The sequence below is a fragment of the Ochotona princeps genome, chromosome 17, assembly GCF_030435755.1.
Source record: "Ochotona princeps isolate mOchPri1 chromosome 17, mOchPri1.hap1, whole genome shotgun sequence".
In the NCBI taxonomy this organism is placed as follows: Eukaryota; Metazoa; Chordata; class Mammalia; order Lagomorpha; family Ochotonidae; genus Ochotona; species Ochotona princeps.
In genome coordinates this window covers 560,858-574,850 of record NC_080848.1, presented here as the reverse complement: position 1 = coordinate 574,850, position 13,993 = coordinate 560,858, and the positions used below count along the sequence as shown (strand labels likewise).

General features: G+C 61.3%; 1 protein-coding gene across 3 annotated transcripts in view; it reads right to left on the bottom strand.

Moving 5' to 3' along the window:
• Positions 1 to 13,993, bottom strand: part of CCDC57 (coiled-coil domain containing 57) — a 61,277-nt gene that overhangs the window by 8,392 nt on the left and 38,892 nt on the right. For all 3 annotated transcript variants that reach the window (XM_058675614.1, XM_058675616.1, XM_058675617.1), the window contains 2 exons: positions 9,094 to 9,215; positions 5,457 to 5,667 (listed from right to left, as the gene is read on the bottom strand). In XM_058675614.1, coding sequence (XP_058531597.1) covers positions 5,457 to 5,667; positions 9,094 to 9,215 — 333 coding nt within the window. The remainder of the gene's footprint in view (positions 1 to 5,456; positions 5,668 to 9,093; positions 9,216 to 13,993) is intronic.

Sequence of the window (13,993 nt, the reverse complement as noted above, 5' to 3'; positions counted from 1 at the left end):
GGCGCGGGGACAGTGCCGGTGGCCGCTGGGCTCATTCCTGGACGCCTGGCAGCAGGTGGCCTCCCAGGCACCCCTTGCGTAAGGAGGGCCGGGCCCCTGGCCCACAACCAGGCCTGGGAGCAGATTTCAACATTTCAGGAAAAGGCAAACTCCCCAGGGAGGGGCGTGGGGGCTCACCCTCCAGAGCCCGGCCCCACTCAGCATGTGGTCCCATGGAGAGGGCCCTCCACAGGGTGCCCTGGGTGAGGCACCCCCTTAACATTCCTCAGGAGGCTCCGCCCATCACCTCCGGTGACCCCCCCCCCCCCGACGATCCTGCCCTTCCCCCCACTCCCTTCCCTGGGCAGTTCTTGCTAGGCCTATCCTTTCTGGAACTCTGGGGAGCAGGGCAAGGAGTGGCCTGGGACCCCCGGGGATATGGCTTTGGGCAGTCAGCCAGTACCAGGCCTCCATCTACACCCCTGGAAATGGGACCACAGTCTCTGTTCTGGCCCGGGTCTATCCCTGTGGCTGAACCCGGAGTTACAGGCTGTGCCCACTGGAAGGCACACAGAGCTGATGGTGGGACAGTGGGTCGGGAGGAATGTGGCATAGCCTGCAGAGACAGCATCCTGTCCAGCTCTTGCCTGGAGCCTGAGAAAGCAGCAGCGGATGGCCCACAGCCTTGGGACCTGTACTCGCCTGGGAGACCCGGACGAGGCTCCAGGCTCCTGGCTTCCGAGCAGTCTGGCTCTGGCTAGAGCAGCTACTTGGGGAGTGAGCCAGCAGACAGAAGATCTTTGTCTCTCCTTCTCTGTGAATCTGCATTTACAATAAACATACAATAATTTTTCAAACACACACACACACACATACACCTGGCCACGCAGCAAGGACACCTGGCTGCTCTCCCGCGCATGGAAGCCAGGCTGAGGCGTCAGCTCTCACTTATCAGATGGGCAAGGAGCGGAGATGCTGGTTACGGGTGCAGGCCCTGGAGGGAGGCTCCCGTCCCCAGCTGTTGGGCAACTGCGGCCTCTGACCCAGTCGACGCCCACAGCCGGCCACACATGCACCGGGCAGGCGGGCAGGCTGCTTCCACACCCGCTGAGACCACCCTGCTGGTCCCCTTGTCCCTGCTGCGTGCCTGCATCCCGCTTCCTGGGCTCCTGAGCTCGACCTTGGCCAGGTGGCTCTAGGGCGGCTGTCATCCTGTCCTTGGGGCCGCTGTACCCCTGCACTCCCTCTCCTGGGAGGCCTGGCCCGGCCTGGCTGCTGCTCTAACACTAGGAACCCACTGCGTGTGTCAGTCGATCAGGCTTCTCTCCCCACGCCTGTGCCGTGGGCAGCAGACACACACACAGCAGCCCCACTTCCTTGCTGCCCCTGGGCTCACAAGGTCACAGGGACCAGGACCAAGCCCCTGACCCCAGGGCATTCCTGGGGCAGAATGGACATAGTGAGAGAACAGTACTGCCCAACCCAGTGGGGTGCTGTGCCGGTGGGACAGATGGAGTGGGGTACTCTGAGAGCGCCAGGGCCTAGCTTGGGAAGAGGGGTGGGCTCGGGAGCCCTGCTGGACAGAGGCCACAGTGGGAGCGCAGCTCCAGAGGCGGCCCAAAGAAGGGGCGCCATGGGGCACATGGACAGATACTGCCTCTTGGCAGCTGTGCACGCCTTGAGGGTGGGACAGGGTAGGGCAGGGGACAGCCCCTGCAGGCTTGGATACTCCGAAAACAGAACACGGACCCCGGCTCCGAGGCACCCCCTCTGTAAGACGTGCAACAAGGGCCCAGTGTGGTAGCCTAGTGGCTAAAGTCCCCGCCTTGCATGCACCAGGATCCCAAATGGGCGCCGGTTCTAATCCTGGGGCCCCGCTTTCCATCCAGCTCCCTGCCTGTGGCCTGAGAAAGTAGTGGAGGACGGCCCAAAGCCTTGGGACCCTGCACCCATGTAGGAGACACAGAAGAGCTCCTGGCTCCTGGCTTTGGACTGTTGCGGTTGCTTGGGGAGTGAGTCATCGGACGGACGATCTTCCTCTCTGTGTATCTGACTTTCCAATTAAAATGGATAAATCTTATATGTAAAAAAGTACAAACCCAAGCCAGACTAAGAGTTCTGGTGATGTAGCGGGTGCAGCGTGCAAGGCAGGAAGCTACAGCCACGCACAAGGCCAGAACTTGGGGCCCTGCTCCTGTGAGCAGCCTGGGCCCGCCCCGCGCGTGGGCTCCTGTGGGGGCCTGGGCCCGCCCCGCACGTGGGCTCCTGTGAGCAGCCTGGGCCTGCCCCACGTGTGGGCTCCTGTGAGCAGCCTGGGCCCGCCCCGCGCGTGGGCTCCTGTGGGAGCCTGGGCCCGCCCCGCGCGTGGGCTCCTGTGGGAGCCTGGGCCTGCCCCGCGCGTGGGCTCCTGTGGGGGCCTGGGCCCCCACACACCCATCCCTTCTTTGCTGGGACAGTCAGTGCAGCCACCACCTGAGGGCTGCTTTGGGCCCGTGAGTTGCACTCCTCCCCTACCCCCTCAGGTAGGTCAGCTCCCTGTCCCCTCCGGGGCCCACATGTGGCTCTTCCTTTGTCCCAGCACAAGCTGCTGGACTCCGGCCCTGGGCGGCCCCTAGCCACCCACTGGGACATCCACGGCCGAGGAGGCACTCACTGGCCAGTCTGCCTTCACCCGAGGCGCCCTCTTCCTGGCAAGTGTGCTCTCCCTCCTGGGGCCGTACACTTGGAACCCCCCCTCCCCTCCCTCTGTGTGCCTGTGCCCCCCACGGCCAGGCCCTCCTGCATGGCCCGGGGGAGGGGCTGGGCCCTTCTGCACAGGCGTCAGGGGTTGTCACTCTGGACTCTCCCGGGCCTCTAAAATGGACAGCCTCCAGAAACAGCGTATGTCTCTCTTGGGGCCCACAGGATCCAGTCCCAGTCCCCCACGCTGGAGCTACAGTGGGGACACACGGCCACCACAGGACCCCCCAGCTCTTGCCAGCACCCATGCGGGTGGCTTCCCAGCAGGTGCAGGTCAGCCAGGCCACAGTTCGGTCACCACTCTTCCCCACACACAATGCCCCTGAGCCTGCCTGCTCCCAGGAGACTCCACACGCCTGGGTGAGCCTGTCCCCACCCACTGCCCTCTGTGTGGGCATGCGGGTCTATGGTCCTGGCCTCCCCTGCTGACACAGCCTCTGCCCCCTCCCTTTCCCATCAGGGACCACCAGCGATCCGCCTTTTCCAGAACACAAGGGCTCTCTCTCCGTGCCTGACCGCACCTGGCCTCTGCGATTTCCACACAGGAAGCCGCTCCCACCCTCTCAAAAATTTTCTTTGACAGAAGTGGCATGGTTTAGAGGAAAGCACCGGGCCAGCAGCTGGAGTCAGCTTCCTGCGGTGCCCGCACCCGCGTGGGTGCTGCCCCCCTTGGGCCTTCCATCTGTGCTCCTGTGCCAGGGGAAGCAGTGGGGGACAGGACACAGCTCGAGTGCCTGGGCCCACCGTCCACACACCTGGCTCCTGGCCCCAGCCCTGGCTCCTCTGGGAGTGAACCTGCAGATGGAAGACCTACTGACCTCTGTCTCCCCTCTCTCTCTCTCCGCCCCCCTCTCTCTGCCAGAGGCCTGGTGGCTGCAGTGGCCAGAACAGCTATGGGGTGACCTCTGCTGACCTCTGCTGACCTCTGACTCCTGCTTTGGACAGGTTTTAGGTTTCGATCACTGAAGGGCAGGGAGGAGGATGAAAGAGAGAGAGAACATGCCATCCCTGGCTCATTCCCTAAATGCCACACAGCCCCATGTCGGGGCTGGGCATCCTCTGCTGCCCCCAGGTGTTGGTGGGCAGCGGGCAGCTGGTAGGTGCCCCAAGCAGCGGCTCAGCCTGCGGCGGCTGGTGCACCCAGCACAGGTTCTGGTGGGAAGACAGCTGGTGGCGCAGTAGTTAGCTCACAGAGAGAGAGAGGGAGAGAAACTGATCTGAGAGACAGAAGTCTTCCACCTGTGAGCTCCCTCCCAGCGCTGTGACAGCACTCCACGCAGGCCTCCCACGGCCCTGAGCCGCCCTCTGCTGCCTGCCACAGGGCCCTTGGTGGGGAGCGGGCAGGCCGCCCTCCTCCTGCCCAGTGCCCAGGCCTGGTCCACGTCCCTGCCGTCCTTTGCTCGTCCTGAGCTTCAGCAGGGCATACCTGGGCAGCAGTGCCTTCGGTGCTGTCCGTGGGAGTTCCCTGGCTGTCCTGGCCCCACACCCCCTGCTCAAGACATGGCCGCTGGTCCCTTCCACCCCACTCCCTCCCCTTCTTAAAACTGGTCTTTCTTGGGGGGCCAGTGCTGTGGCTCAACAGGCTAATCCTCCTCCTTCAAGCACGAGCATCCTATATAGGACCGGTTTGTGTCCTGGCTGCCCTATTTCCATCCAGCTCTCTGTGTGTGGCTGGGAAAGCAACAGAGACAGCCCGAAGCCTTCAGATCCTGCATTCATGTGGGAGACCCAGAAGAAGCACCTGGCCTCTGGCTTTGGGTAGCTCAGCTCTGCTGTTGGGCTCTCTTGGGGAGTGAATCAGCAGTGGGAAATCTTGTCATTCCTCCTTTTCCATTGTCATGGCCTCATAAATAAAAGATCCCCAAGAACAGAAACTGTGTGACCCACCAAACATGAGCCCAGAGCGCCCAGGGCACAGGACGCACTGCAGACGCCGTCCTGCCTGGGGCACACGGAAGCTACACGCCGGCCTAACGGTGGAGGTGCCAACTCCAGCTGCTGGCCCTGCTCCCTGCTGGCGTGGCCACAAGGCAGCGCAGAGTGTGCAGGTGGGTCCCTGCCACCCGTGCAAAGCTTGACTTCTGACTTTAGTACGCTGCCTCGCTGGTGAGGGTGCCTGGGCACTCGCTCACTGTCCATCTGCCTCTCAAGTAACACACTTATAAAAGAAAACACCAGAACACACATCTAACACACACACACCCCCGACACTTACACCAAAACACACGCAGTCAAACGGGACAGAACAGGGCAGCGGGCCGCAGTCCGTGCCAAGGAACGAGCTCCTGGTTAGTAAGAACGACCAGGCCTGGGTGCAGTCAGAGCAAGTGACAGACGGAAGCCGCACTAGGCCCCTGCAACATGGTCGCCCGCCTGGGTCAGGGCCCAGCGCCACCCCACATCCCCCGTGGGGTGAGGCAAGATTGGGCTGGTTTCCAAGCCCACGGCTGCCTCTCCTCCTCCTGCCCATGCTGGTCGCACACGGTACCCTGAGATGGACCCACCCACAGATTCTCCTGAGGGTGCTTGGCGTCTACCAGCAGAAGCAGCTGTGGCCAAAAGAACCTAGCCCGGGACTCAGGTGACACAGCAGGGTCGGTACCTCACGGCACCTGCTCTGGGTCCCTCAAGATCCCACGCTGAGCACAGCACAGGCCCCGTCCCGGATGCGAGATGGGAGAAACCCAGTAACCCATGTCACTAACCTGTGTGGACAGCCTCCCCAGCCTGCCAGGCACCTGCAGCTGAGTCTTCCTGGGAGGTGAGACCAGAAGGGCTGGACCCCAGGTCCAACAATTTCCAGGTGTCCTGCAGCGAGCTGCCAGTGAGTGACGACGACCCCTGGCCGGGGCAGCCTCTGTCCTCGGGGCGGGCCAGGCGTGGAGGTGGGAACCTGTTCTCTTTCTGCTGTGCTGCTGAGCAGGTCGCTGTGGGGACTGGGTGCTGCCTCTGCCCATGAGAGAAGACAGGGTCAGCCCAGAAAGCCCAGCAGCCTGGGCATAGCCACACACGCAGGCTGCTCCAAGAGGGGAGCAGGGCTGCCTGGAGTCCCCAGGACGACAGCACCTTTGGCTGGCCCCCCAACACCAGGCCCTGCTAGGCCTGTACCGGTGACCCTGCCTGTACTTGGGACACCCAAGGCCAGGAGGCAGAACGCTGAGGCTGGCCATCTCAGGGACTTGCCTGGACCCAGGCCCAGGCTGGGGCTCTGCCAGCCGCCAGACCTCAGCCCTGCATCTGTGCATGGCCACGCAGCAGGCAGAGCCTCTGCAGTGCAGGGAAGCAGCCTCCAGGGCAGAGTGGGGAGCCCCCGCCGCTGAGTGCCAGCTATACCTCCCAGAGCACGGGAAGCAGTAGCAGCAGCTCTGCTTCCCACCCAGCCCCCTACCAGGGCACCTGGGAGAGCAGTGTGGCACAGCCCGAGGGCCTGGGTCCCTGCACCCAGTGGGGAGCTCCTAGCCGGACCCGGCTGCCGTGCCCTTTGGGGAGTGCCCACTGGGTGGAAGGTGGCTGGCTCATGCTCTTTCTGCTTCTCTGCCTGTCAAATGCCCAAGTCCTTAAAACAGGGCACTGCTTCCGGCAGCTGAGTGACCCGTGCGCTGGCCAAGTCAGACCCCAAGGGCCCTGCACCTCCGGTGTCTGGAGACAGCCGTGGTGACCGGACGAGTCCAGAATGTGGTGTGAGTGACTGAACGGGTACCCGTGTGCACACCGCAACGAGGGAGGGGCAGCTGCCAGGTTGTGGCCCAAACTGACAGAGTGACGACAGGCAGGTGTCGAGTCCCACCCAGGTCCCTTCCGGCTCTGCCCTGCCCCCCGGGGGCCACCCAAGCCTAGATTCCCTGGATTCCCTGCCTCGGCTGAGCCCAGCGCCTTGGCGGCTGGGCAGAGGGCCAGAGGAGGCAAAGCTCTCTTTCTCATAAAGCCCAAACACATGGCGGCACAGCTGCGACCCTGCCCAGGGCCCAGCACTGGCTGCTGTGGTCGACGCAGCGGGGGTGGCAGCTCTCTGGGGTGACACACACGGTACTGGCAGGCCTTTCCTGGAGCCTCAACAGCCGAGGGGGCCCTGGCTGAAGGGCAGGGGCACGGAGCCAGGGGCAGAGGGCGGCCTGGGTGTTCGACAGCGTGGAGAGCCGTGACGACAGATGAGCTCACATGACTGAGAAAGCCAGAATTAAGAAGCAAGTGACGCGGTGGGGAGGATCTGTGAGGGAGTGACCGCCTTACTACGTCGAGGCGTGTTCCCACAGTCCACGAGGCGAGGGCAGCCCCGGCCCGCAGCACGCCCCCACGGTTTCTCTCGGTGGTCTACCGTCAGAGAGAGACGGAGAGGGGAGAGGCCGATGAAGCAACTCCCCAACGCCACAGCGGCTGGGGCAGCCCAGAGCCATACGCCTCGGCCATCTCCCACGTGTATACGGGACCTAGGCATGAGGCCCACCAGCAGGCGCTGGGCCGGCAGCTGGCATCTGGAAGGCACTGGGGGTCACCCCGAGCGGAAGCTTACCTCACTGTTCTGTGTCACTCCTCAGGATACCAGAATGCTTCACAACAATTCAACTTGCTGCTTTTTTTTAAAGATGTATTTATTTTTATTGCAAAGTCAGATATACAGAGATAGACGCCTTGAACACGCTGGAATCCCATGTGGGTGCCGGTTCTATAAGGCGGCCCTGTTTCCCGTCCAGCTTCCTGCTCGTGGCCCAGGAGAGCGTTTAGGACAGCCCAAAGCCTTGGGACCCTGCACCCGTGTGGGAGACCCGGACAGGCTACTGGCTCCTGATCGGCTCAGCTCCAGCCATTGAGGCTACTTGGGGACTGAGTCATTGGACAGAAGATCTTCCTCTCTGTCTCTCCTCCTGTCTGTATATCTGCCTTTGCAATAACAATCAATTAATTAAAAAAGATTTACATATTCTTATTGGAAAGGCAAATCTACAGAGAGAAGGAGAGACGGAGAAAGATCTTCCTTCCGCCGGTTCATTCGAATGGCCAAAGGGGCCAGAGCTAGTACAATCCAAAGCCAGGAGCCTGGAGACTCCCTGGGGTCTCCCCATGTAGGTACAGGGGCCCAAGGTCCTGAGCCATCTCCTGGGGTTCTTCAGTGGTGTTAAAACGGAGCTGGACCAGAAGTGGAACATCTGGGATACAAACCCATTCCCTTGAGGGACGCTGACCCTGTAGGCAGAGGACCAGCCTGCGATGCCACCGTGCCAGCCTGATCCAACTTTCTTTGCACATACGTGATTGCTAAGGATTTGAACAAGAGGGGCTGGGAGTCGTGCTCAGCTGGCTAAGTGGCTGCCTATGCCACTGCTGATCTAGCCCCAGGGAATGTGTACCTGGGAAAGTAGCAGCATCGGGCCCATGACCACGGGGGAGGCCACGCTGCTCCTGCTTCCTTGCAGACCTGGGCACTGCGGCTCCCTGGGGAGGGAGCCAGCACGTGGAAGATCTTTCTCTCTTTTTCTCTGTAAGTCTGCCTTTTTAATAAAAATAAATAAATCTTACAAAAAATGTAGTGGGCCCAGCGGCGTGGCCTAGCAACCGGGATCCCATATGAGCGCCGGTTCTAATCCCGGCAGCTCCACTTCCCATCCAGCTTCCTGCTTGTGGCCTGGGAGAGCAGTCAAGGACAGCCCAATGCTTTGGGACACTGCGCCCGTGTGGGAGACCCGGAGGAGGTTCCTGGTTCCCGGCTTCAGATCAGTGCAGCACTGGCTGCTGCGCTCACTTGGGGAGTGAATCATCGGACGGAGGATCTTCCTCTCTGTCTCTCCTCCTCTCTGTATATCTGACTTTGTGGTGAAAACAAATAAATCTTAAAAAAAAAAAAAGTAGTGGGCCCGGTGTGGTAGTCAAGTGGCTAAAGTCCTTGCCTTGCATGTGCCGGGATCCCATATGGGCGCCAGTTCGTATCCCAGCTGCCCCACTTCCCACCAGCTCCCTGCCTGTGGCCTGGGAAAGCAGTGGAGGACGGCCTAAACCCTTGGAACTCTGCACCCACATGGGAGACCCAGAAGAGTCTCCTGGCTCCTGACTTCAGATCGGCTCGGCTTGGCTCCAGCCATTCTGGCCACTTGGGGAGTGAATCAATAGATGGAAGACCTTCCTTTCTGTCCATCCTCCTCTCTGTATATCTGATTTTGCAATACAAATCAATCAATCTTAAAAATAAATCAATCAAAAAAGAAAAGAAAGAAGTGGCAACAGGTACAGCCAGTCAGGGGACATCTTAAAGTGCTACAACGTGTGACAACTGGAGGCCTTTTATGCCCCACACCCACACCTTCTCCAGGTTGTGTAAGGAAAAGCCCAACATGTGAGCAACTGGTCAACCCGAGTACATCTGCTCAGAGACCAGCAAGTTACCTGTGCTGCGAGGTGGGGCTGCACTTGTCCCAGCGGCAAGCCATGGTCTGCAGGCAGCGCAGGTACCTCTTGAGGGCACAGGGACTCTGGGCTGGGAAGGAGGGCATGAGGGGACGGCTTCCCTGAAAACAAGATGGGGGCATGGAGACACGTCTGTCAGACTGTGAGGCCTCCTGGGACCTCCCGTGACCAGGCAGAAAAGAACAGCGTCCCCGCTTCAGGACCAAGGTCTCCTCCCGCGCAGGGGTTGGGGGAGCTGGGGCCCAGCGCCCGCCTGGCCAGAGGACACAGCCTGCAGTGACATGGCCCTCATGGGGGTGGTCCTTTACACAGAGGGCTCAGAATCGGGGTGGAGGGCCGCGGGCAAGGTGGGGGGCGAGGGAGCTGCCGGCACACGCAGTCCTGTGGTACTCGTGCTGTTGAACAGCCTTCACTTGGGGCTTGTCTCCGCAGAGGGTAGGGCGGGCACTGTGGGGTAGGCAGTGTGGTGAGCTGGCACTGTGGTGGGCTGGCATGTGGTGCCACGGGCTCAGACCCCGCTCGGGACGTCCACACTGCAGTGTTGCCTCCTCCCTCCGTCACCTCCCAGCTGTCTCAAGTGCTTGGCCCTGCCCCCTGTGGGAGCCCCGGGTGGCCCTCCTGGCTTCACCCAGCCCTGGCCGTGAACCAACATACACTCTCTCCTGTCATTCTGTCTTTCAAATGAATAAGTAAACCTTTTTTTTAGAGAAATCAGGAAGTACAGAACAAGAAGGGATAAATAAATGCCAAGGGCCTGGTGTGGTAGCCTGGAGGTTAGGGTCCTCACCTTGCACACACTGGGACCCCCATGTTGGTGGTGGTTCTAATCCCGGCAGCCCCACTTCCCACCCAGCTCCCTGCCTGTGGCCTGGGAAAGCAGTCGAGGATGGCCCAAGGCCTGGGGACCCTGCACCCGTGTGGGAGACCTGGAGGAGGCTCAGGATTGGCTCAGCTCCAGCTGTTGTGGCCACTTGGGGAGTGAATGAGTCAATGCAGGATCTTCCTCTCTGTCTCTCCTCCTCTCTGCATATTTGATTTTCCATTAAAAAATAAATCTTTAAAAAGAAAAAATAAATGGCAAACATCCAATTCCAGAAATGAGAAAAACCAACAAATTCAAGAAGTAAGCAAATATGAAGCAGGACCTTCTGGAGAAGACACAGCAAGGCAGTGGCACTAGCGGTCTGTCCAAGGAGGCCCTGCTCGAGCCCGGGCAGGGGGCTGCACACAGGACCCAGGGCAGGGGGCTGCACGCAGGGCCTGCTCAGAGCCCGGGCAGGGGGCTGCACACAGGACCCAGGGCAGGGGGCTGCGCGCAGGGCCTGGTCAGAGCCCGGGCAGGGGGCTGCACGCAGGGCCTGCTCAGAGCCCGGGCGGGGGCTGCACGCAGGGCCTGCTCAGAGCCCGGGCAGGGGGCTGCACGCAGGACCCAGGGCAGGGGGCTGCGCGCAGGGCCTGGTCAGAGCCTGGGCAGGGGGCTGCACGCAGGGCCTGGTCAGAGCCCCACAGCCGTGCTCCACTCCAGCGGCCAGCAGGCACGTGTCAGGGAGAGTGGCGAGGGCTCCACTTGGCAGGGCAGGGTCACTTGCATGGGACCCCCAGCTCCTGGCACTGGCCCAGGCCCCGCTCCATGGGCATCTGGGGGTGGTGGAGAAAGAACATTCTTGCAAATGAAGAATGACATAAAAAATAAGCCCGCCTGCCACCTTGCACTCCAATGAGGAAGGGGGTTTGGTGGTGAAAGCAACACAGACCGAGAGTTCAGAAGGAGCCCCACGGCCCCCAATCCCGATGCTGGGCACAGTGGGTCCTGAGCAGCACACGGCACGGCCATGGCCACGCGGACGCAGAGCGGGACAGTGAAGCTGCAGCAGAGAAGGGCACAGGCAGTCAGGGGAGACGGGGATGTGAGAGAGAGAGAGAGAGAGGAAGAGCGAGCGAGGGAGCGGGAGCAAGCCTGAGCACAGGCACGCGGCACACCCTCCCCCAGCCCTAGCCAGGGCTCTGGGTTCCAGCTGCAGTGGCTGCAGTGGGGCCCCGCGCTGGTCTTGGCCAGCGTGCCTGGGTGCCTGGCCCTCCGCCTGCCTGGCCTTGACTGCTGTGGCTGCTGGGGGGGATCCCCCTTTCTCCATCGCCCCTCTTGCCTTATAGGCTCTGCCTTTCAGATCGATTTAAAAAAAGAAAAAACATCGTTTATCAAATGATAATGAAATGGCATGATGAAATATACATTTAAAAAACAAACACAGAGGAAGCGTGAGAATACTCGTCACGTCCGGGCCAGGCCACAGCAGTCGGGGCCGGCGCGGCCTGAGCCGTGTCCCAGAGGGCTCACGCCAGCAGGCTCCCCAGGGGCACAGGTCACCTCAACACACAGCGACACCGCTCAGGGGGAGCCCACGGGCCCCCAGACTGTTGGTGGGTTCCACGGGCCTGGTTGACCAACCATGTGGGTGCACAGCCTGCTGGGTCTGTGGTATGACTGACTGTGGGCACAGAGCTTGCGGGGTCCATGGTGAGTGGCCGTGTGGGGATGGAGCCTGTGGGGTCCGTGGTATGAGTGGCCATGTGGGGACAGAGCCTGCAGGGTCCACGGTGTGAATGACCGATCGTGTGGGTGCCAAGCCCCCCTGGGTGACACACACACACCTTCAGTCCAGCCTGGCCTCATCTGTGAATTTGGTGTTCCCACTTATGCCGGCACTCTCGGGTCCTTACAGGGCAACATGCTTTGTGGAATGAGAAAAACAAAACCTCACAGACACTGGGGGCCGTGTCTGCTCCACAGGGGAGCCACGGGCAGCTCTGGCTTCTGGGCAACGTGGGGAGTGCAGGGGCACATGGCCATGGCCTGTGGGCTGGCCTCACGGCCCCTCTGGTCTGGCCTCGCCCCTGTGGCAGGTGCAAGATGGGCCTTACGTGAAACCAGCGATCGGGGCTCACAGGGCACCTGCTTGCAGGATGGCTCCCAGCAGGGGGATCTGAGCCCCAAGCAGCCACCCCCGCCTCTTCCCACGCCAGACCAGGTGGGGCTCCTCGCAGAGGCACCAAGAAGCAGGGTGCGGCACGGCAGCAGCTGGCACTGGCCGGGTTGCCCAGGCAGTGTGGCAGTCTGAGCTGTCACTGCGGCTGCCATCCCATGCCTAGAGCTGCAGCCACAGGTCTGCACTGGGGGCAAAGGGCACCCCAGTTTTCCTGACTCCTCCCACTGGGCACAGCAGCAGTCTCCTTGGCCTGCATGCCCGCCCCACCCACATACTTGCATACACCTACACAGAAGTCCTCAAAGGCCCCCACCTGCAAGAGGACACAGCCCCTCTCCCAATATGCTTCCAGGGCTCTACGCGAGGACAGCCAAGTCCCGGGCCCCTGAGTGAGGACAGCCAGGTCCAAGCGAGGCCAGCCAGGTCCCGGGCCCCCAAGCGAGGAGAGCCAGGTCCAAGCGAGGCCAGCCAGGTCCCGGGCCCCTGAGTGAGGACAGCCAGGTCCAAGCGAGGCCAGCCAGGTCCCGGGCCCCGAGTGAGGCCAACTATGGGACAACATGTGAGAGACCATAGTGGACCTCATAAGAGGAAGAATGGGAACAGTCAATGAGAAGCTTACCACTTGTTGGCTTTGTGGCACAGAATGTGAAACCACTGCCTGCAGTGCCAGCATCCCATATGGGCATTGGTTCAAGTCCTGGTTGTTCTAGTTCTTATCCAGCTCTTGGCTAATGTGCCTGGGGAAGCAACGGAGAATGGCCCAAGTGCTTGGGCCCTTGCACCCATGTGGGAGACCCAGAAGAAGCTTCTGGCACCTGGTTTCAGACTGGTCCAGTTCCAGCCACCTGGGGAGTGAGCGAGCAGATGGAAGCTCTGTCTCTTTCTCCCCGTCTGGCTGTAAATCTGCCTTTCAATTAAAAAAGGAATGGAGGATGGGGCTGGGGCTGTGGCACAGTGGCTCAGGCGACCACCCGCAGGGCCGGCACCTTAGTTCCTGTCTGATTCTTTGTCATACTTTTTCTTTCTTTTCTCTCTGGCTACTCCACTTCCCACCCGGCTCCCTCTAAGAATGGCCTGGGCAAGCAGCGGAAGATGGTCAAGAGCCTGGTCCCTGACACCCGTGTGGGAGTCCTGGCTTCATCCTGGCCCAGCCCAGGCCGCTGCAGTGGTCTGGGGAACGGACCAACCCCCATAACATGTCGCGTAAACACATCAACTTCTATCGAAACTCTCCCGTTAACAAAGGCACCCAGTATGGACAACCGTGCTGCCGGGGTCTCTAACCCTCAAACTCAGTTGTGATGGACTGATTTGGGCAGATGAATGTGGGACGGGTAAGAAGGATGGACAGGTGGACACGGCTGGGTGGATCGTCCATGCTTGACGATGAGCAGATGACTAGACGGGGGATGTGTGGGTGGGCATCCACACGTAAGCATGGGTGAGTGTGGCACTATGGACGGGAAGATAAGGGACGGGGCGGGGGCAGGTGGAGGGGTGGGTGGGTAACAGAAGGAGGGCACTGGACGGAATCCCTGGGTCACTTGGCTGCAGGAAGCCCAAGGGAGCACCTGAGGCTGCACCAGCCACTCTGGTCAGAGAGCAGCGAGGCCTGAGCAGGGCTGGCCTTCCTGCCCTGGAGGGGCAGAGCCAGCAGAGAGAGGAAGCCGCTGCCAGCCAGAATGCCGAGGGCTGATGCTGAGAGAGCACAGGGTGTAGGGTCCACAAGACCTCAGAGGGGTCACAGGCCAACCTCCCCTTGACATGCAGGATGCTGGGGGGAGGCCACCCAGCCCGGGGGTGACAAGTCTGCCCCATGTGCCCAGGGAAGGGACCTCCCTGTGCGCTGGGCAGCATGGGGGGCAGAGGGCACACGGCGCTGGGCAGCATGGGGG